Below are 23,664 nucleotides of genomic sequence, written 5' to 3' on the forward strand. Positions count from 1 at the left end.
GATGGGCACACCACTCACGTGGAGAGCATAACATGTTGCATGAGTTGTGAGCCACTTGGGTTGCCACTTGTGTGCTTGCTTTTTATGTTTTACTCCATATAGTGGCAGGGATTGCCCCTCATGGTTTGAAATTTGTAAGTATTTGACCTTCCAAAAGGGTTCTACTCTTTTCCTTTTTTTGCCGGCGTGAGGGGGCTGAGGGAATTAGTCATAAAGAGAACTTTATAAACTTTCACTCCATATTTGCCAAGAAACCAAAAAACCTTCAACACCCCTATTTCCCTCCACCATTCAAAAAAGACCACACCTTGAACAATTCTACCATTCGGGCAACAATAACCAAAAACAACAAAATCACCACCAAAACAAGAGGCTTCGATCACATGATTTTGAAATACACATTTAATCTTTTTCCACCATATGCATCATCAGAGGACATCTTTGATCAAAGTCAACACATTGAGGTTTGCTACCACTACAAGATAAGTGGGTTGTGTTTGTATAATGTCCCATTGCATTTACCATTAGCATAACGAGGCACCCTCCACATGGCTTGGGGCTTGGCGCAAATAGCTCTTCCTAGGGTCATGAGCCTTCTTGACTTGTGAAACCTTGATTTGGACTTGAGACCTTGTTTGTCCTTATTAGTTGACCTATTTGTCATTACATCATGCATAAGCCATCCCCTTTGTTGAGGCATTCCAAAGGGGTGAAGCATAGGATCGACATCCAACCACTAGGAGAGACTTGCTTCACATAGATAAATTGATGCATCACACTCTATAATTTCTAGGAAAACCCTTGTGCACCACGACAAGTTTATATTCTTTCACACCATCTCATTCGCTCAACAACATCATTTAGCCATGCTTACATCTCTAATATAAGGCACTCCTAGGCCACCCTCTTCCCAAGCTCAAGTGATCATATCCAAGAGATGGCATGAATTTCTTGCTTGGTCTTGCATCATAAGCATTTACTTTGTAGGCCAAAAATAGAAAGACCTTACACTGTTTATCCACATAATTAGGTTAATAACCAAAACGAACAAGAAATGAGCCATAGTGCAAGTAATGCTTGCAATACTTGGGTCCCCACCAAGCATTGGGCTTGTGGAGAGGAGAATGCATTTTGCATGAGTTGAGAAACCACGTCATGATTACTTGTCTATGGCTTGATGAAAAATGAGGGAATTACACAGGCATTGTGAGAATACCATTGTAGAGGGCAAGCCTTTGTCTCCATTTGGCACTAGATGACGTTGCCATTGCACCCACACAAATCTCCCATTGTCTTATCCAATCAAGGTAACCATCTAGCACAAGATGACGTTGCCATTGGTACCCCCACAAATCTGCACAAGGTAACCATATTGGCACAAGATGGCACTCCTATAGTTGCCTCTGTAAAAAATGGTTGTAAGCCTTTACTCGTAAGAGGTATCCATATGCATAGGATGGATGACGCTCTCATAGTTATGCCCACAAAATGGATGTAGCCATAGCTAGAGGAGATGGAGGTAGCCACGTAGAAACCCAAGCACACATTCTTAAAGACTTGCAAGGCTTGGCTTGGCTTGTCAATGTAGATGATGTGGTGTGGGAATTGTAACTTGTGACACTGAGTGGAGGGGTCTTTGCACTTGAATGTGAGAGATGACCTTGGCTTTGTGCTTGTGACTTGTAATTGGTGACCCATATAGGAGGGGTCCATTGCACTTGAGTGTGAGAGATTGGTGGTGACCCCTAGAGGAGGGGTCATTGGAGTGGAGGTGAGAGATGCCCTCCTTTGGCTTTGTGCTTGTGAGTGTTGTGGACGCTGCAAATTGTGGCTCGAGTGGGAACTGCGTGTCTGCCTATTTCTTTAGCAAGTCTAAATTCTAAAGATCACAATATCACATCCATCACCTCCCACGTTTGATCATACATAGGTAAGCCCACATCCATGAACGATTCACGCCCCAACTGCCTTACCCCCATGCTCAAGACGAGTGCTTTTATGGCGGTGCCCAAAGCTTGAACTTTTCAACCTTGGACCAAATACCCACCTTCATCTACTTTACCATTTACTACTCCTTTTGCTGGTTTTTTGCTTTCTCTACATGCAGCAACATTCCCTACTTCCTCATACTTCAGATAAATAAGCACCCTCTCTACTTTGCCACTTACTTTTTTCTCTATCTGTGCTCATAGCTCCCCTTATTTACTCACATTTCAGATAAATAAGCAGCCTGCTCTACTTTACCACTTGGTTTTTTCCTCTGCTATTGCTGCTCTGTGCTCATAAGCTTCCCTAATTTGCTCACATTTCAGAGAAATAAGCTGCCTGCTCTACTTTTACCACTTACTTTCGTGCTCATAGGAAACTTCCCTAATTTCCTCACATTTCGGGATAAAATAAGCACCCTGCTCTACTTTACCATATAGTTTTTCCACTCTGTGTGCTCATGGCTTCCTCACCTAGCAACCTTCCCTAAAGAACCCTGCTCTACTTGTGCTGTGCTCATAGCTTCCACAACTAGCAACCTTCCCTATTTTACTCACACTTCAGATAAATAAGCACCCTGCTCTACTTTACCACTTTCTATTCCTCTGTCTCTGCTCATAGCTTTCACATGTTCCTCACACTTGTAACAAGCCCTGCTTTTTGTTTCTTAACATTTTACTGGCCGCTACTGGGTTTGCAACAGCTTTTGCTGCTGCCACAGCTCGCTTTTGCTGCTGCAGCAAATAATAGCTCCTCAATATATTTTTACATATATAGCTCTCCTGCAAGCTAACCAAAGCTTGATCTTGTGAAGGAACCTACCCAAAGAGATGCAGAAAACTAAGTTTTAGGAAGCAACCTTCCCATTTAAGAAAGGAGCAAACTTCCTGAATGAATCCTCCTCCATGCCCTGTTTGTTTCGACTGTTACTTCCTGAATGCTCCTTCAATGGTGGAGGATCATATCAACCAAATCAAATCAGTGAAAAACCCAAGTTGGAGGCAATCTGTAATCTCAAAACAAAGATGTATATTACGAAGTGTACCTGTTTGACTAGAAGAACTTCAATCTGCAAACTGTAATCGAATCAAGATTGTATATTATAGAGCTACTTGTTTCCGTGCTTAGACTAATTCCTCTCCCAATTCGACTAATTCCTCTCCCAATTAGATTCATGTTCACGGCAATTTTGTTGCTGCCATAAATCCCCTGCTTCATCACCACATCTCTTCGACCCATTCCCTGCAATATTAATTAGCTCACCTCGATTCTTAGATCCTTGATTCGCGAATCCCCACGTCTCCCTCTCCTCTTTCATCAATGCAACTCTGTCATCTGCTTTGATAGCCCGCTTCCCCCACTCTATCAATGTGCCCCCGAGTCTCCCGAGTAGATCCTCCTCCCCTTCCTCTTTAATTCAATCCAATTCGACCCTCTTCCCAAGCCCTGTCATTGCTATTGCTTCTTGGGTTCGCTTGCCTTCTCCCTCTTCGCCAGCTTGCTCCCAGCTTTTTCAGCATTTGAGTTCGCTTGCCATCGCCAGCAGCACTCTGCAGCTGCTGCTTTGCCTTGATCGCTCCCATCAAAATCGACGCACAGGAATCCTTTTCATCTAGTGGGTTGGCTGCATATACTCCTTCGATTGATCGTTGCTCGTTGCGTGAGCTTCTCACATAGCTGGAGTTGAGCTCTCCAAGCCTGGATTGAACTGCGCAGAATAAAGCAAGGAAGCGAACAGGTGTGCTCGTCAATTTGCGCGAATCTGTTGCGCAGGTCATTTGGCAGAAGGTTTGGGATTGGCGGCGAAACAGAGTCGATGAGAGATTTATGGATCGGAGATTATGGATATTGAGCTCAGCTACAATGTTATTTTTCCGATGAAAGAGCGCTATGCAAGCTGATGGAATCCGGGAAGGATTGGTATTGTTATTTGCGCGAGGATTCGAGGCACCCTAACAACAACAAGCGAAAAAAGAGTCTTCTTTGTGACGATATTCTGTAGAATGTATTAGCGCAGAAGCTATAGCGATGGATTATCAGGTTTTTCTTGTGAGACCCCCGGGCACCACATCCGGAGGGCGTCCTGTCAAGGGAGTCACTCGGATTCTTAGAGTTTTAGAAGATGGAATATCGATCTCTCCGGTTCTCCCCGCTCTCAACGGCACTCCTATAGAATACAGATTCGAGCGTATGTCTAATGTGATGCCATCGCCAGATGACGATTACGAGCTCAAGTTCGACGTTCTGAATAGCAGTGGCGGAGGGCACGATACAGTGAGGTTTAGCTGCGATTTCAGATCATCACTCCTGACTGCCCTTCTCAACAAGCTGGACGACGTCAATGGGATTGGTACTCTCCTCTTTTGCCCGTCGCCTCTTTGAGTCAGATCCAGGATTTGTGTGCATTTACTCGCTTTTTCCGTTTCGGATCCAAAACTTGTCTGCATTTTCTGTTCATAAATCTCGTGCGAAACGCTTGCTTATTGGAAACACTGCATGCGCAAATTGAAATGACGAAGTCATCTCTCTTTTTCTTCACATGTACCACGTTCTGCGACAACTTCCTTGTTAATAAAAGATTATGACATTTTGCGGTTCCGTAAATTACCAGATCAAAGCCACCATTTCTGCGAAGGCAAAGTGATGAGAGAGAGAGAGAGAGAGAGAGAGAGAGAGAGAGAGAGGGAGATCGCTTTTCGTTAATGCCAACAGGTCGAAAATGTATAGCTCGCCTATGAGCTGAACTATGTATTGAATACAACTCTAGGACAGTTTAGCGAAGCAGTTTTCGCTGCCCTCATCAATTTACAAGCTCAGATCAGTATTGCTGTGTCTGGCAATGCCATCAAATATTTCAAGTCCATTGGACGTCTGCCGCAAATTTAAAGCAAGGTAGGTTCTGTATGTCCAAAACTCAAAGAATAGATCCCAGTCTTTCCAAACTTTCAATGAAGAAAATACCGAGTAGAAAGAGCGAGTAATGGAATTGACTCTGACTTGAGCTCATCCAAGTGGCATGATTGGCATATCCGGTGCTGCTTGGGTATCCAAACCATGCGGCCTTGGTATCATCGAGTGTCAATGGGAAGGTATGAGAAGAGGACCTAATGTGCTCGACAGCTATGCATAAAGCATGCGTCATAGATGGATCATGATGTGTGCAGCCCGTGTAATTGTGTCCCTCCTGTTGGAGTAAAGGGGGGTAGGACTTATTTTACAGATTGAGGGAATGCTTTGGCCTCAACCAGCTAGAAGGCATCCCGTCTGATAGGGTGATTGAGGTCTGACTCCATAAGTGATTCAGGCCATTTTTGGATAATACTGTGGCCCTTGGGCTGTTCAGGCTGTATATGAGGAGAATCTTGCTTTTACCAAGGTTGACCTTCATGTCTGGCTGTTATAGAAGACTTGTAAAGCTACGAAGTGTCTCTGCAAACGTCTAAAAGCAGCACTATGTTGATTACTAAAGCAAGGAGTTTATGCCAGTGATGACGACCCTTTTTTCAAGAGCATGTGAAAAGAGGACGGCTCATCAAGGTAGAGCCCATAGAGGGTAAGGGATGGGGAACACTCCTGCTTCACACCTATAATGCTTCTCACTCTCTTTAGACATGCCCTATTTGGTGTACACTTTGCCTACGAATCACTTGTACAAGGCCATAATATCCTAAGTGAGATCTTGTGCAATGCAGAGTCTGAGGCCATAAACTGAGGTAGGCCTATGCCACAGAGTTGAAGCCATCTGGAAGGCTAAAAAGCAGTAGCATGCGTTGTGTCTGTAGTTGTTTAGCCTGCTCAATGAGAGTGAAAAATTTGATCCTGAGAGCATTTGAAGGCTGCCTGACTAGTCACTTGCATACTAACTTGTTCACTGATGTGTATCTCTAGTGTCATGTTTGAAAGCCGCACATAATGATGAAAGCAAGATCTGGATGAGAGTATGTGCCAGTGATGACTTTGGTCTTCCTAGAGCATCTAAAGAGAGGACAATGACTTCCTGTGTAAGGCCATGATTGCACAAATGATATAGAGTTGAAAGCTTCCGCAGGTCTACAAACTACTAGTATGCTTTCTGTTTCTGATTGTTGGACCTTCTCGTAGAGCAAGAAAATATGACCCAGAGTGCAACATTTTGAAGTTGCTGACCAGTCGCCTGCATGCTGAGAGAGAGAGAGAGAGAGAGAGAGAGAGAGAGAGAGAGAGCTTTTATTAGAAAGACTGAAGGGTCTATGAGACTGAAAGAAACCTGATACAACAACGAGCTGAAAGGGTGGAGCCTTTAATCAGGCATTATCACCCAAACGTAATCAAATCTTATCAGATCTGATACATGAGAGAAATCTGGGCCCATGGCCGAGGTGGAAGCTCAAGGGGGCCCTGGCGATGAATGAGGCTGTGATGAGAGGAAACCTATGATAGAGCACTGACTGCGGTCTGTGCCTGCGGTCTACTGTTCTCCTAGCAGCTGCGCTACGTGATGAGCCACTGTAACCCCCGTTGGTAATGCCCCTGATCAAGTGAACATGGATGGGAGATCCCCAAGTATGACCTGTCTGTCCCGTCCCTGGCTTTGGATCTCGGCCTCACTGACTACCCATGATCTGCCAGTCTGTATGATCTGGCTGGAAAAACTCTGTGATCATGCTCTGGGTAGAGTCTCGCTGTGTGCCCTGGCCCTATCTCTGTATTCTGAGCAACTGCTGTCTGTGTCTTTCAAATCTCATGTATGAAGGCAGTGAGGCAAGTTTGATCTGGGTAAGAAAGGAAGTTGGAGAGCAGCCCGAAACCATCTCTGAATCGAAAGTGATAATGCCCCTCAAATCTCGTAGTACAGAGGGCACCTAAAAGCGAATGCTCCTCCGACTCGATATCATGGCAATCACACGGGGTGCATATGCGGCTCTCCTGAGGTATGTCCTCAGCTTGTCCACTCTCAATATGGAGTCAATGCGATAAGACATGGAATTGTCGGATCGATATCCTCAACGAATGTGGGGGGTGGATCCGGGTATATCTTGGTGGATCAATGAAGCCCTCCTCTGAAATCCGTAAATGAATGACCTGGTTGACCTCGTGATACGTGAGTGGGTCTGAAGGAGCCTCAATGCTATATTGGAAAGGGGGTAACCTATCCATGTGTAGCCCCAAACTCTCAAAGCACCTGCATGTGTGTGCATTCCAACACCATCAGCTGCTACGGTCATGGAGGAAGATAGGGCCAGCCACAGTGGTCTACGTCGTCCTGAGGTGCATGAGCCATACTCCCTAATTTGGTAAAGATATGTGATGACCCGAAATGTTGCATCAAGCTGCAGTGGACATGCACCAAACTCAGCCATAACAATCTGATGTCATGATTGTATAAAAGCCCACTTGAGACCCTACAGGATCTATGGGACTAGAAACCACTATCAAAACAATGGTAGCTCTTTACATCCATCTGATCCAACTACTGAAAATTCCTAAGTTGTTAGCATTTGCTTGGCCAGCCAGTCGGCCATGTCCAGAATTTTACTGCTGTGTCCCAAAATTTCCTTCACTTGGCTGTTTGATTCATAAGGACTGTTAGGCTAAGGGCATTGTTGATGTACTTTCCCTGATATACATGTATGCTCTATAGTGAAGGAGTGTGTGCTCTTCATTTTCTATTTCTCCTGTTGGGCAGATTTTACAGATTCTTGCCTCCCTTGAAATTCTTGGTTTAGTGTGAGAGCTGGTTCTTATCCTGCAGATTATGTGTCTTTTGAACGTTGAGGTATCTTCCCCGAGGTTATTCCGGCATTTTGTACTTCTCCATTGGATTAGTATCTTGCTTGTTGAATTCCAATTTTGCTCCCAGGTCTTGCCATAGTTTCTGCAGCATTTTCTACTAGCTCTCTGATTTACCCTTCATCCTCTGGGATATTTACAGTATGTAGCCCCATTGCTCCATCACCTGAGCCCCTCGTTGTGTCATCCTGTATATCTTGTTGCCTCCATGGTTTTTTGCGGGATTTTTCTTGCTCCATCTTCTCCTACCTTGTGAACATATGTTATGTACTGACACACGGCCTCCCCTTTGAGGGTTACCATTCCTGTCTCTTATAGCATGATGGAGTAGGGAGTTAGCACTGCTGATCTCTATCTCTCCTATGAGAAACCTTTTATGAATTGTTTCTATTCCTTTGCAGTATTCTATGGAGAGTCCAGGTGCCCAAGCTAGGCATCCAATGAAGACCACCGTTTGAACAAGCATTGTGTACAGGAACTTCCTCATTTCCTAGCTCCATAGATATACTTCTTGTATTTGTTTTGGAAGCTGTATAAGGCTTTCGAACCTGCCATAGCTCTTCTTTCCACGCATGTGTTCCTCTTGTAGTTGTTCTCAAACTCAAGCCCCATGTATCTGTAGGTTGTGACTGCTTCTAGGGATTCCCCTTTGAATGTAAAGGGCATTTGCTTGTTTCTTATTCTCATTACCATGATCTTTGTCTTTGCAGTATCGACTTCATCTCTAAGTGTTGGCAGAATTTACCTTAATGCATCCATATGAGTTTGCCTTTTGCAACGAGAACATCATCATCTACATAGACATACCGAGCAATTTGTACTACCCCTCCACTGTGTGCTTTCATTCAATCTTCTAATTCATCTGAATAAGACAAATTGAGTTGGCGAGGAGATAGCCTTGTTTGATCCCGTGTCATTGCTAATGACTATCATATGTGTGCAAGGAATGAATTGCAGACTTCCTCTTAATGATCCTGCAGTTTTCCTTAGCATCTCATGTGCCGCAATCCAACAAAAGAAGATTGGGAAGAGAGAAATGCTCTTGCTTGCAGCATGGTCAGGTATTATTTGATGAGCTTTGGGGTTATAGTAAACATGGCAGAGATAATATATTGTTCCTTCTCAATACATGAAGTTTGTCTTCTAAATGATGTGTGACCTGCAATGAGTCTTACGGTTCATCCCATTCCCATATGAACCGCCTATATTAGCATCATCTACACCTTTTTTGGGTGGTCGTTTGTTGTGGACACTCATTCTTTGGTTCCACATTGAATCGCATTCTTCTATTGGACTGAACTCTCCTACAGGTCCTTGACAAACTTTATCATGTCTTCCCATGCCCCTTTCCTTCCGTGTTATTTGTTTCCCTGTTGCTTAATGCTCAAATTATTTTTCTCTTAAGAATCTTCTTTTCTTCTATCTTATGAGCTTCTTGTTTTCTCTTTTCCATCACTTCACCCATTGGCCATTCAGCTGTAGGTTTCAGACAAGGATTGGATTATTAAATTTCTTCACAGTCTCTGGTCTGGCATTCAGTGGTATGTCCGTAACTTTAGGCCAACAACGCACGATAACACTTATGAGCTCCCTCAGAAGTCATAAGCAGGGGTCATGGACCCAAAGGACTTCTCAATAAGAAGTATTAGGATACCTCTGGGCAGGTGGGTTCCAAGACCAGCAGCTCCTCAGATAGCAAGCCCGCAATTGGCAACCAGTATGCAGATGTTCTCAATGGGGAGGAGAAGCTATAGCTTTGCGAGTCCACATCTGTGTAGGCTCTTCTTTGATAGCCCACTGTCGGAGCCATGTCTATCAATGGGCCTCATGAGTCTAGAATTGAGTCTAGCGACCTATTTCACTGACTGCCACTCTTCATTTTCAACTTCCTCATCCTCTAAATTGCTAATAGGGGTGCTCTAGAAATGAAACTAGAGCAATTGGTACAAGTGCATTGGGCAGGGCTCCATCTCTTGAAAGACAATATACAGCACATTGCAACAGTCATGTTGATGCATGTGCAGCACATTCTAGCATTTTTATACAGAGAGAACTCTCTCCTTGGTTTTAATTGGGTCATAACATTCAGGCATCATATTAATCCTACTTATATATGAACCATTGTGCCGATTGGACAATCGACTACTATTGTGTAGTCATGTGTACCATGGTTGTCATGATCTGTGACGTATTCCTTTCTCTATTTCTAGACTTATGGATGGTTTGATGAATGGACACTTGTGGAAGGGTATGCCCTTTCGACGGGACACTTCCTATGAGGCACAACCCTTCACAAGAGACATCCTACTGAAGAGACATTCCTATTGTAATGTACCCTCTCATCAAGGGTCACACCCTTCACAAGGGGTACACACCTCTTCATGCACATACCCTTTGGAGTACACACCTTTTCATGTGTGACTCTTCACTCTCTATATAAGAGAGGCCCAATTGTATGGATAACACAACATCTACCTACAGACATTCAAGCAATACAATTATTCCTTGTTCTCTGCTATCTCAGTCTCCTTTCTGTTCCTTAGCACATTTTTAAATATAGTAAATCTAGGGTTTCTTACAGTGGTATCAGAGCAAAATTCGCTCCTGCCTGTTGGAAATGCCCCCCACCTTCTAGCGCCGATCTGATACAGCTTTTCTGCTAGAAGGATATCCATGCACATTGTGCATGGAAGAGATGGAGAGGATGAGCGTAAAAATTTTTAGCGCCAACCCTGCCTAAAGTCATCTATGGCCTCTCCGTCTCCCGCCCATCACGAGTTGATGTGAATGGACACGACAAAAATCGTGTCTTTTCAAGTGCTTGGGCTGTCCCAAAACCAAGGGACGCACCTTTTCCACCATCGGACACACCTTTTGATGAAGAGTCTCGACTCTTCACTCAAGGGACACACCCCATCGTGGACAAAAGGACACACCTATTCATGTAGGGACACCCCTTTTAAAAATAGGGACACACCCCTTCATGTAAAGGTGCACCTATTCCAAGGGTCACACCCCTTCGAATAGGCACACCTTTTAGGCACCAAGCACCTATAAAAGGGTACCTAGAGGGGTAAAAAGGAAAAAAAAATAAACCCATCCCCCACCCTTAGGTTTACCCTAGCTACCCTAGGGTTAACTAAACCCCCAAATTAATTTTTGGGCAACTAACCATTTTAGGCAGCCCCAACGAAAAGAGGCGCACCTTCTTTGATATTCCGTATGGCCTGCACCGTACGGATCTCCCCGCAGCAGTAGCCGCCTCAGCCCGTGGACCGTACGGATCTGCACGCCAGCCCTTGTGCAGCCCTAGCCTCGCCAGCACGCCAACATTCCTGCGCAGCCCTAGCCTCACCAGCACGCCAGCCCCCTGCGCAGTCATTTGCCTCGCCATAGGCAGCCTAGCCTTGCCCATTTGCGGCCCTGGTTACCTGCTATTCCCTGCCAGCCTGCAGCGTGAAATCCGTGACAGCTCTGCCTTATCTGCGAAGTCCAGCCCTGGGAACTGCAACCAGTTTTCGCCATTGACAGCCTGCAGCCCCCCCCCCTTGTTTTGCCATCTTTTCCTGCCAAATCAGCAACAGTAGCAGCCTCCTCTCGCGATGAAGACAGCCTGTTAACAGCCTGGACCAGACAAGCCTCGATCCGCTCCTCGCAAACCACTGCAACATGGATCTCTGGACAGCGATTTGCAGCCTTCTTCTACGCAACAATTTTGTAGATTAAATCATTGCCAAGTGGAGTCTTTCCAATCTGCTTTTAAGGATTCTCTTGCCATTAACAAATTACAGCAAATGAAAGAATCTCCCTTAAAGCATGGAAACCCCTGGTAATTCACCCGACATTTCAAGGACACCTCAGGCACCATCTACCACACAATATCGTGTTTAGATTGCACAACCAGCCCATTTTGGAGCTTTTGCATCTTGGGTCTTCTGTGTCACGTGCCCTCCTAGTGATTTGGACCACATCCTATATCTTCTGCGTGAGGCACCTCAGTTACATTACTTCCTCAGCACAGTACAGGTTGTGTTCCACGAGACACGAAGATACCCAGAACCCAATATTCCTCAAGAGTTTGCTGTCCATCTTTGGAGAGAATTTTACCCCTCACCTTCGGCATCTCCAGGGTACTCTCCACCTCCTTCAACTCCTAGATATCCTCCTATACAGGTTGTACCTTCCCCAAGACAGTATTTACACTATGAAGGCACTCCTTCTCCTGGATATCCTCCATTTCCGACAGCAGCTCCCTATCCTTTCTCAGATCCGTGGACTCTGCAACCTACTCCTGTACTCTCATGAGCAATAACACCACTTTCGGCATCACCAGTGTTACCTCAGACAGGACCTCCTTTACCAGACTTCCACTGGTGGTTCCATCCTGCCTCGCCTGCCCCCTCCAATATGAGCAACCTCAAGGAGCAGCCCGAATCCTCTTCCAGGAATGGTACAAACTAGAGCGCAAGTTCGCGCTTTTCTCACAGGGATCTCCGATATGTCGCAACGCTCACGTGAAGCCTCTCCAGAGATCAAAGACTCAAGTCCAAAAAAGACCCTTGAAGTCAATGTACAAGGCGATTCACTACTGCAACTTCAAATATCCCAGCTTCAGGACAGCATCTCCGACTTGGTCCAGAAAGTTCAACAACTTCAAGATTCTCGAAGTACCACACATACAGAGGATGACGTGACGCAACCAGACGACTATGCGGATTCATTCCCACCAGAGGTAGAAAACACTGAACTATGTGTCCTCTACCGTTTACTTCAAGCTTCCAAAACTAAAAGACTTGACATCAAACTTCCGAAAGCCTACACTGGTCAACGCAATCGCCGAACAGTTGACCAATGGCTCGCAAAAATACGCATGTATTTTGCTACTGTTGACCTCACTGAAGGCAAAAAGATCGCCTTGGTAGCCTCCCTCCTCAAGGATACATCTTTTCTATGGTGGCAAAGACGCTTAAAGGATGGCAAAAGTATGTTAACATGGGAAAGTTTTGAACACGTGCTCCGTAAGCAGTTTATACCTACCAATGCGGACTTCCAAGCACGTTCAAAACTCCGACAGTTGGAGCAAACTGGCTCCCTGTCTTCCTACATCTCTCAGTTCACCACATTGGTACTGGAGATTGATGGTTTAACTGAGGATGATCGCCTTCATGCTTTCATCTCAGGCCTAAATCCCTCGTTATGCATTGATGTCCTTAAAGCAAACATCACCACCACAGCTGGCGCTATTGCTTACGCAGAGCGCATTACAGATTTCTAAAACATAGGGAAGCAGAGTGCTAATTGCACACAGAACTCTACTATGGCCAAAGGTGCTCGCCCTCAAGATAACACCAGGTTTCGAAAAAACTTCGGTAATCAAACTCCTCTGTAAGACTTGTGTATTCTCTGGGTCAAGCAACACACTTTAGCTTTCCACCGACTTAAAGAGGAAATGGCCCAAACACTAGTTTTGACCTTTCTTTGTCATTCTTACTAATGCTACTGTGCAGGATTTTGGGGCTGTGCTCATGCAAGACAATCATCAGCGATAGTCTCAAGATCCCCAGAAGCCTCAGAAATCATTTGCTGGATTTCAACAGAAGCACTCCTCCAAGGATCGTGCTTCTTCTTCTTCACAAAGTCATTACCAACATCCCTAACATAAAGGTGCGGCCACTGACAAGAAGAATAGCTCTAGCACAAAAGGACTTTGTACCATCTGTACAAGTGACCATAGATGGTTCGCTTGTCCCAAGCGACCAAAGCAAAATTCCAATATGGAACCTAGCACTTCCCAAAGATAAGATGATATCTCAGCACAAGACAAGAAAGGCAAAGCTGTGCGAATGGCGAATACCATCCACCTGAGCCTTGCCAGCAACCCCGAACCTTCCCTGGCCACTCAAGTACTTTGTGTTCAAGGATCGATTCGTGGAACAATGGTCACTACCCTCATCAATAGTGACTGCTCTCATAACTTCCTAGCTAGCTCTATGGTCGACAAACTCCGGTTGACCACCAGTCCTAGTCTCATGGACTATCAGATTGAACTCGCGAATGGAACTACTTTCTTGTGCAACACCAGGATCAAAAACTTGTCTTTTCGCATCCAACATTATACGGACAAGTTGAACTTCGACATCATGCCTCTTTCTCGGTACGATGTCATACTCGGACAATAGTGGCTCTACGACTATGATCCATCAATCAATTTTTGCAGCCATACTATCCAGTTTGTCCACCAGGGAAAACTTATTGAGCTAACTGGTTCTAGGGACTCTCCTTTAACCCCAGTTGCCTCTGCCCTACAAGTAAAGAAGTGGGTTCGTAAATGTCAAGTAAAGACTTCACTTCTGTTGGTTACGGCAGTAGAGGAGACACCAACAAAGGATCCTCATGAATACCTCAACTAACCTTTTTTCCAGCCCTACCTGGATATTTTTCCACAGGAATTGCCAAAGCAGTTACCACCTCGATGACCAGTGGATCACCCAATCGAACTTATTCCCGGCAGTAATCCACCGTCGAAACCTCCTTATCGGGTTTCTTACACTCAAAATGAAGAAATCCAAAGACAGGTCACCGAACTACTCGACAAAGGTCACATTCGGCCCAGTCGCAGCCCTTTCGGATCTCCTGTACTACTTGTGGAAAAAAAGAATAAGTCAATGCGCCTCTGCATCGACTACCGAGTGCTCAACAAGCTCACTATCAAAAACAAGTATCCATTGCCTTGCATCGATGACCTCTTCGATTAACTTCTACACGCAACACAATTCTCAAAGATTGATCTTCGTTCAGGTTATCATCAAATTCGCATACGAGAAGGCAATGAATACAAGACATCTTTTCGAACAAAGTATGGACACTATGAATGTTTGGTCATGCCCTTTGGGTTAAACAATGCCCCGGCCACATTCATGACACTAATGAACGACATCTTCAGGCCTTTCCTCGATAAGTTCGTCATCGTTTACCTCGATGACATCCTCGTTTTCAGCAGATCCCTACATGAGCACAAACAACATCTTCACCAAGTTTTTGAAGTTCTCCGCGCAAATTCTCTCTACATCAACATTGAGAAGAGTGAGTTCTTCAAAACCCAACTCGAATATTTGGGACATGTTATTTCCGCTCAAGGCATCTCTGTGGATCCCAAGAAGGTCGAGGTAATCCGAAACTGGCCTACTCCTAAGAATGTTCATGATGTCCGCTCTTTTCTCGGATTGACAAACTTCTACCATACAAAGGTCTATCAGTTTTCCGAAATCGCAGCTCCTATGTCCGAATTATTGTAAAGCTCCGCAGTTTTTCAGTGGCTTCCCGAAACAGAGTATATTTTTCAACAACTCAAGCAAGCACTCACTACCACACCAGTTATGGCTATTGCTGACCCAAACCTTCCATTTGAGGTCATGACCGACGCTTCCGACATCGCTACAGGAGCAGTGTTGATGCAAGAAGGTAGAGTTATTGCTTTTGACAGCCATAAACATCCTGATTTACAAACCCGATACGCGGTATATGATAAGGAGTTTCTTGCCGTTATACATGCTTATCACCCTTGGAAACATTATCTCATGGGAGCCGACTCTGTGGTCAAAACAGACCATCACTCTTTAAAGTATATCTTTACTCAGCCAGTCATGAACGCTCGACAAGCACGCTGGGTTGAGTTTCTGGCCAACTTTCACATGACCATTGAGTACATACCAGGACTACGCAATGTAGTTGCAGATGCTCTCAGCAGGTTACCTCTAGCATCAGCTATGGTAATCTCTACATTATCTGTGGATGTTCCGAATTCATTCAAAGGAAAGTATTTCAATGATAAAGACTTTGGCATAGCAGTACAAGTTCTTTCAAAAGATCACCCTTCGACTTCCAAACAGAAGATTTTCTCATCCTATTCTTATACGGACGACCTTCTGTACTATCAAGATTGCATCTGTGTACCACATGACAAGGATGTTCGACGTCTTTTGTTAAAGGAGCATCATGTAGTTCCTTATGCTGCTCATCCAGGCATCAACAAGACTTATCGGTTACTCAGTGCAACATACTACTGGCCTCAGATGAAAAGCGACGTCATCAAAATGGTTACATCTTGCTTATCTTGTCAACAAATGAAAGCAAGCCAACGACTTTCAATAGGACTTCTTCAGCCTCTTCTAGTTCCAACTGAAAGGTTGGGAACGTATTTCCATGGATTTCATTACAACACTACCACGATCCTCCAGAGGTAACACTTAGATTATGGTAATTGTTGATCGTTTGTCCAAAATGGCACACTTTGTTGCTTGCAAAAGCAGTGCCCAGGCTCCGGACATAGCCAAACTCTTCATACAACACATCTTCCGACACCATGGATTGCCTAAGAATATCATATCCGACAGAGATCCTAAGTTTACTAGTCACTTTTGGATTTCACTGTTCGAATCTTTGGGTACAACTCTACTGTTTAGTTCAGCCTACCACCCAGAATCAGATGTCCAGACTGAAAGAGTCAACCAAGTTCTGGAACAAATGCTTCGACATTATATTCAGTCACGCCTAGCAGCTTGGGAAGAGTATCTACCACTCCTTGAGTTTGCTTATAATAACTCTTTCCATAGTGCCATCAGCATGACTCCATTCCAAGCAGCTTATGGACACACTCCGATTGTACCAACGAATTTGTACTTTAACATCGAGTGGCCCTAGCTGATCAACTGGTTCAAGAAATGCAAGACATTCTACTCCAAGTCAGGGATCATATGCGAAAAGCGCAAGAGCGGTATCAACGGTCTGTCAACAAACATAGACGTCGCCTAGAATTTAACACTGGTGACATGGTGCTATTATTTGTAGCCAGCCCCACATCGCTATAAGACGGTTAAGTCTGTGTTTCCTAAGTTGCGACCAAGATACTATGGACCTTTCCGGATCGTCAAGAAAAAGTTACAAATTGGAATTACCACCATCATGGGGTAAAATCCATCCGACATTTCATATTTCTTGGCTAAAGACCTACATTCCAAGCGATGAAGCAGTTCCTCCTGCAGATGATTATGTCCCAGAAATCGAAGACGATTATGTTCTCCTTATTCCTGAGCGTATTCTGGACCATTGACAGCGAGAGACTCGACATTGACTTATCACAGAATTCCTTGTTCTTTGGCGAGATCTGGACGACTCCGACGCTACTTGGCAAAATGATGAAGACTTGCAGCAGTACCCTGACATTTTACAGCAGTATTTTCAGAATTTACAGTGATATTTTCTACATCAGTTCATTATCTCCACTAGGGTCTTCTTTTGAGTGGGAGGGGATGTCACGATCTGTGACGTATTCCTTTCTCTATTTCTAGACTTATGGATGGTTTGATGAATGGACACTTGTGGAAGGGTATGCCCTTTCGACGGGACACTTCCTATGAGGCACAACCCTTGCCCTTTCGACGGGGCACTTCCTAAGAGGCACAACCCTTCACAAGAGACATCCTATTGAAGAGACATTCCTATTGTAATGTACCCTCTCATCAAGGGTCACACCCTTCACAAGGGGTACACACCTCTTCATGCACATACCCTTTGGAGTACACACCTTTTCATGTGTGACTCTTCACTCTCTATATAAGAGAGGCCCAATTGTATGGATAACACAGCGTCTACCTACAGACATTCAAGCAATACAATTATTCCTTGTTCTCTGCTATCTCAGTCTCCTTTCTGTTCCTTAGCACATTTTTAAATATAGTAAATCTAGGATTTCTTACAATGGTGTGACTTGATCATTGTTTGTTTACCACATTTGTATGGAATGGCAATTGACCTACTTCCTTATACAGTATGGTTGTCTTGTGTAATCATGTGTACCGTTGTGCTGATTGGACAATCGACTACTATTGTGTAGTCGTGTGTACCCTGAATGTTGCTTGTGGACTTGTTACCAGTATGGAACATAGATTGACACGCTTCGTTACATAGTATGGATTGCCTAGCACCTTTGTTGTGAGACTTTGCACGCTCTACAAGTGGGTCCATACAGTTTGCTAGTAACAATATAAATTATTTCATTGAAATTGAAACTTTTCATTGTCAAAGAAACATGGATCTATCACTGAACTTGCCAAGTCTCAAGCTTGAACTTTCTATCTCAAGTTTCATCTGACGAGCATGCCTTTCGGCATGTTTGAGTAGGGCCTATGGGATATAAGGGCACCTTTTTATTATACTTCAAAGAAAGAATGGGTTTTCAAAACTTGGGCCCTATTTTTGAAACTTTTGGAAGTGCCAAAATGAGAAATGTTTCTGTTGACTATGAGTTTGTAGAAGGTGTACAGCCTTGTACAAGCTGTAAGTAGCCCCCAACAATGGTTTTGCAGGTATCTATGGCTTGCAATTCAGAGAATCATGCAGGCTTGTTCTCAGTTTACTTCTTAGGAAGCAGCTTCTTGGTTGTTTGAAGCACCTCTTATTGCAAGTAAAATTGTCCTCCAAAGAACTTGTAAAAGTTCTAATTCCATCGGATTGATGCATGGCAGCTACATTAGATATAGATACTTATGGATCGAGATGATGTGACACGATGATATGGGCCATGCACTCTTCTTTGCCTATGGCGGCCTTTGTTTCCTTGATATCTTCATGTGGCATACAGCAAGTATCACAAGGTGTCCTATGTGATAATAATATGATCATAATGCATAAGCAAGGGCTTTTGAGTCTGTCGTGTTAGAGCTGTGGTAAAAAACCAGAACACAGGAAAATAGTTTCCTAATCATATATTGCCAGGGTACATTAGCAGATGGATAATAAGATGAGGCAATTGTTGCATGCAAGCAAGCACGCATGCCAAAGCTTGTCTTTGATTAGGGAAAGGACTCAATTGATGGGGGAGCGTATAAATGCCAGAGGTTGTGAGTTTATTTTGATGTCTATTGCAGTACATAAGAATAGGCGTTCTTGATGAATTGCAGAGACAAACATGCTGTGGTGAAGGGGGAGCAACGAACCTTGAGATGGGGGCTGAGAAGGGAGGGGGGGAGAGAAGCCTGAGCAGGACTGGATAGAATGAGGCGGCAATTGCGCACAAACAATTGTCAAATCAGCCCAGTTTAAAGCAACTTCGGGATTTTATAATTACAAGTATGCATTTAAAGGGAGGGGGATACATCTGGCCAGACACACCCAAATGGCGCCCGGGGGGTGGAGATTTTCATGTATGTGAACAATGCAGTATGGAATGTACTGTGCTGGTCGTACGATAAAGTGTAGTATTTAAACTGTATATGATATGTATACTGATCTGTTCAAAGCTCTCCAAAACCTTTTTTGTAGTTTACAGTGCAAAGTTTGGGAGTAAGCCATAGCTTTTCATTGAAATCTTTCTATTGAATGTAGACTTTGTGCTATACTGCCAGCCTTTGTCAGTCCAGAGAGGCTTTTTGCCTTGGGAGAAGTATTAGAAACGCCGCATGTTTATCTGTATGTCATTGTAGTTGTTGTTATGGCACTGATTACACAAGAAGATGTATAATTAATTTCGCAGCTTGGTCATTGCAATCCAAAACTTTTCTTTCAGTTTACAGGGCTAAGCTTGGGAGGAAACCCTAGCTTTTCATTTTCACTTTTCTGTCAAAGGTAAGCTTTTCTCTGCGCTGCCAGCCTTGTCATGGCTATGGAACGCTCTCAAAAATAGGAATGTGGGGTGTTGGTTTGTATGTAATCACATAATTAATCAAGTGGACTTGCCGTTATTAGTGTGACCTCAATCAATTTTAGGCCTTGACGACGCAATGGGGCATCATAGCATGTAGTCTTTGCTATGCATAATCATCTTTATGATTTGTTCTGCGAGGAAAACTGCAAAATGAAGATTGCATGTGTTTTCTATATTATGAAACTAAAATTGAAATCAGTTTGATTTTTTCCCTCCCCCCTGCTACAAATATATTGATGTATCCCCTCTTTTCTTCCCTATGCAGGCACAGATTTCCCTCTGAAAAAACACAGTCATCAGCGTGGTGGCCTGGTGGATGCCATATTGCGTGTTCGTAGTGCTTCAATTGTAAAAATGGTGAACACGGGAATTCGACAAGAGCGCCGAAAGGTTTTGTAATTTTCTTTTTATACCTGGGGACTCTCGAGTAGAAAGAAGCAAGTTCTATGAAACATGTTGCCCTGCTGTTCAATGGGGATGTGATTTTTTATTTATTTATCCTAATCACACAAAAAAATATTGTGAAGAAGCACATCATTTGCTTGATGGCATTATACTTGATAGCTTTGGGCATGTAGTGACCTTTTGAAGGCTGCTGTAGACAATCTGTTGAGAGTGTTGAAATTGCCTTCAGGCCAAGCCTTGCAAAATTGCTTTGGCCACAACATTCATTAAGGTGGTCACTGGCTGTGCTTCCTGGCTACCCATCACTAAATTGCAATGGGTGGCCGATATGTGCCAGTTTGATATACTGGCCATTGTGTTCCATGTGTCTTCCTTGGGTTATCGAGGACACTAATTGGGCACCTATATGAACTGAGTGACTTCTTCCTCAGCACCAAGCCCTGAATCTCTATCTCGTTAGGGGAGCCTCCGGTTGCCTTGACCTTAAAGGCCTAGACTCCTTGTGTGTTCTAGGCAATCATACCCCAAGTGAAAAGCAACAGTGCACGGCAAAGGCGAGCAGTAATCGTGAGCTTGTTGCGAAAGGATTCCTTCTTCATGATATTTGGGGCATCCCAAAGGGCCACCAATGTCTGCATTTAAGGGCTGGGTGTGGGACTGGAAAGAGCCCAGCCATGAGCCCGAATTCAGGGCCGGAGGCCCAGGTGGGGGTTTATAAGCTTGGTTGTTCGTGAACAACATAGAGGGAGGAGCAGAAGAGGCCTACAGATGCTTGGATTCAGGACTTGCTGCAGCAAGGGCCCAGCAGCAGTCACTTTAAGATTAGAGAGCAGAGTATACAAGCAATTCTTCTCTACTCTTGGCCCCCAGATATACTGAACCACTTGACTTCGCCTAAGATAGTCCTGGATTGACTCCTGGTAGGATTCAAGACTCCACTGGCATGTGTCCTCCTCTTGATCTGAATGAGCTAGGTGCCTTCATGTGTGCATGTGTCAACATAGGTGTCTCCAAACCCTCGTCAGACTATGGATGATAGGTAAACCCTCCCATCATAGGGGGTTCTTAAAAAGGCATGGCTTGCTAGATCTTGCTGTATTGAGGAGTAAGACTATGCAGTAGGGAAAGCTTACAAGGCACTTCTACTGCTTTGCGCATAGATTGAGGCTTTTAATGACATGCGTGTCCAACAAATCGTAATATTGCATGCCTAGGTCAATGATGCCGAAGCCTCCCATTGAATTGGGTATGATCATTGATGCCATGCTACCCTCACATGCATATCACATATGCCTTTAGATTCAACCATTACATGCGCATGTTCTGTCACGTGAGCTAGCCTATACACCAATGATGAAAACATTAACATGGGGCTATGTACTGAGTCATGGCTAATAGAACCTGGTTTACCACCAAAGCTTTCCATGCAATTGAGTGCTTGGCAAAGCTCAAATATCAAAGCTTGTTGTGATACTCTTTATATCCGAGGTGATTTATTGCTGTGCTGAAATATCCATCCCCACCCTCTACAACCTATTCATCTCATGGTGGGGTACAAAGATGGATTTGACGAAGCCTGATGTTTCCCCTTGTGAAAGAGAGTCCCCCTGGCTTGTAAGAAAACCATCTCGCTTGTGCTAGTTAATTGTAACTACAAAGGTTATGCATTAACAATTCATGGGGTAGCCTTGCTAGTCATTGTCATGGTTGAATCTTCCCTTCACCTCTGAAATGCTGATAAAAGCTCAGTATGAAGAATTGAGCTCTCCTACCTTGCAACTCCTCCAGTCTCTCCTGTGATGCAAATAGCTTACCTCTAAGGAAAAGGAAGTCGCGGAAACTTCTTTCTCTAGCTACCTCAGCCGTGACACGGAGAGCAAACGATGGAGGTCCGACCTATCACAACTTTTCTCATAGGAGATTGCCTGAGACGAGGGGTCACTCTGAACATAGCTCAGTGGGTTCAGAGATCAAGGAGACCACGCCCCGCTCTGCCACCACAGCATGAGACAACTAGACAGATGCAGATTCGAGACATGTTTGCCGCTCATAGACCAGCCTCCACAGTGCTGGGTTTTGGATTCTAAGTTCCAGCTCCAGCTCCAGCTCTCATCGTACTTCAGATAGTACATGATATGATATGTTTTGTACTTGATTTTGCTATAGCTCTTTATTTCAGCATAGTACTCAGCAAGGGCCTTAGCGTGCCCTTTGCTCCAGCCCTTTGTGCCTTGTATGAGTTTTTCCCTTTGGTGTATTCTGCACTTTGTCCCATAGGCCCGCGAGGCCTCCTATGGACGTTAATATATATATATTTCTTTCTTTCTTTTCTCTCTCTCTCTCTCTCTCTCTATATATATATATATATATATAAAATTGTGCTTTGCTATCTCACCTTTTGCTTTTAATTGGCATGCAACCATGACTTTCTCTAGAGCCCCCTCCACCCAGCCTAACCATCCATGCCTCTCTGGTATGGCCCCGAAGATCTGGGACTCTGACTGTACTGGTGCCCCAGGTCTAGAGGCTGATGTAACCTAAGTCAACACTGGGTCATGGTTTTGGGGAACAAATCCTGACAGAATACCCACGTGCCCTCCTCTAGCGTGGCTCCACTGACTGACATAGAATCTATCTAATTTGGCTAAGGAGAGTGAGCCGAGACCCCCTAAAAGGAGAACTGTAGTCTGTCTACCAGATGAGAAAAGTTATCCAACCGAGATGCATCATGAAGACCAGCATGAAGCAAGAGATAGTCCCACTCCATCCTTTCTTGTGTGATAATCCTTCACTCTAATTGATCTTGTCTTCGAAGAATTTAACCATGTTGAAATCTCCTCCAACAATCCAAGTGTGAGCCTGTGGAAGAGTCTGACACGTCTCTACCTTGGTATAGTGGAAGTGCCATCTGTTGGACTCCAAATAGTCCTACTTTCCATCGGACTCCAAATATGCTCTACTCTGACCCTTGGTAAGTGATCTGCAAACCTAGTGCCATCCGTTGGACTCCAAATAGTCCTACTTTGACCCTTGGTAAATGATCTGCATCTGCCAATCCTTGCCTGTGCAGCTTATGGCCCTCAATAATATAATATCCGGAAGGGATCCCAGGGAGATGAATGATGTATCTACAGCCATCGAGGCCCCTCACATTCCATGGAATGGTGGATAGTCTAGACATAAGCTGGAAGTGAGGAGGTGCCAGTGGCATTAACATGGATATCCCTTGAGGAAGGAACAGTCCACAAGAGCTCTCTGACTGAGCGCCAGACTTTACGCAACTGACAAATGATAGCAGTACACAAATGATAGCAGTACTCTGTCTTGAAGCGAGGCCCTGAATGTCAAACTAGCGCACCCAAACGGTCTAAGAGAATGTCACGGTCGACCATGAAAAACAGAAAAAGCAATGGTTGTCCTCCAAAGCCCGACCCAAGTACCCGCTGATGTGAGTGAACTGTGATCCAACCAAATGATGGACGATGGAATTCTGTGTCCTGTGCATCATATGCCCTGGAAGCTTGCCATCAATCTGCTTTGAAGTCCATTATTGCCATGCGATTCAAAACCACCTGAAGTGCAGTTAAAGGTATGACCCCCTCTAGTAGAAACTGTGGAGCCTAGATACTCCTCTGACTCACCTGACTGTCTGCAAAAATTGTGATTGGCTGAAGTCTCTAATAGCCCTCCTCCACAGCTCCTGGTGACAAGTGAGACCAGAACGTAGAAGGGAGATCTCTGTCTGCAAACTTGCTACTGGTCTTGGAAACACTTATCTGCGGCAATGTATCCCTCCCCAAATT

The 23,664-nt window shown here is 44.4% G+C and overlaps 1 protein-coding gene across 3 annotated transcripts in view; it reads left to right on the forward strand.

The window, feature by feature from the left end:
- The first annotated feature begins 3,220 nt into the window (after positions 1–3,220).
- The window catches only part of LOC147894408 (uncharacterized), a 69,466-nt gene continuing 49,022 nt past the window's right edge, over positions 3,221–23,664 (forward strand). For all 3 annotated transcript variants that reach the window (XM_087384442.1, XM_087384441.1, XM_087384443.1), the window contains exons 1-2: positions 3,221–4,336; positions 19,722–19,846. In XM_087384442.1, coding sequence (XP_087240568.1) covers positions 4,015–4,336; positions 19,722–19,846 — 447 coding nt within the window. In that variant the 5' untranslated portion in view covers positions 3,221–4,014. The remainder of the gene's footprint in view (positions 4,337–19,721; positions 19,847–23,664) is intronic.

The sequence above is a fragment of the Dipteris shenzhenensis genome, chromosome 14 (genome assembly GCF_047967505.1).
Source record: "Dipteris shenzhenensis isolate YYH24624 ecotype China chromosome 14, Dip_SZ_1.0, whole genome shotgun sequence".
NCBI classification, from domain to species: Eukaryota; Viridiplantae; Streptophyta; class Polypodiopsida; order Gleicheniales; family Dipteridaceae; genus Dipteris; species Dipteris shenzhenensis.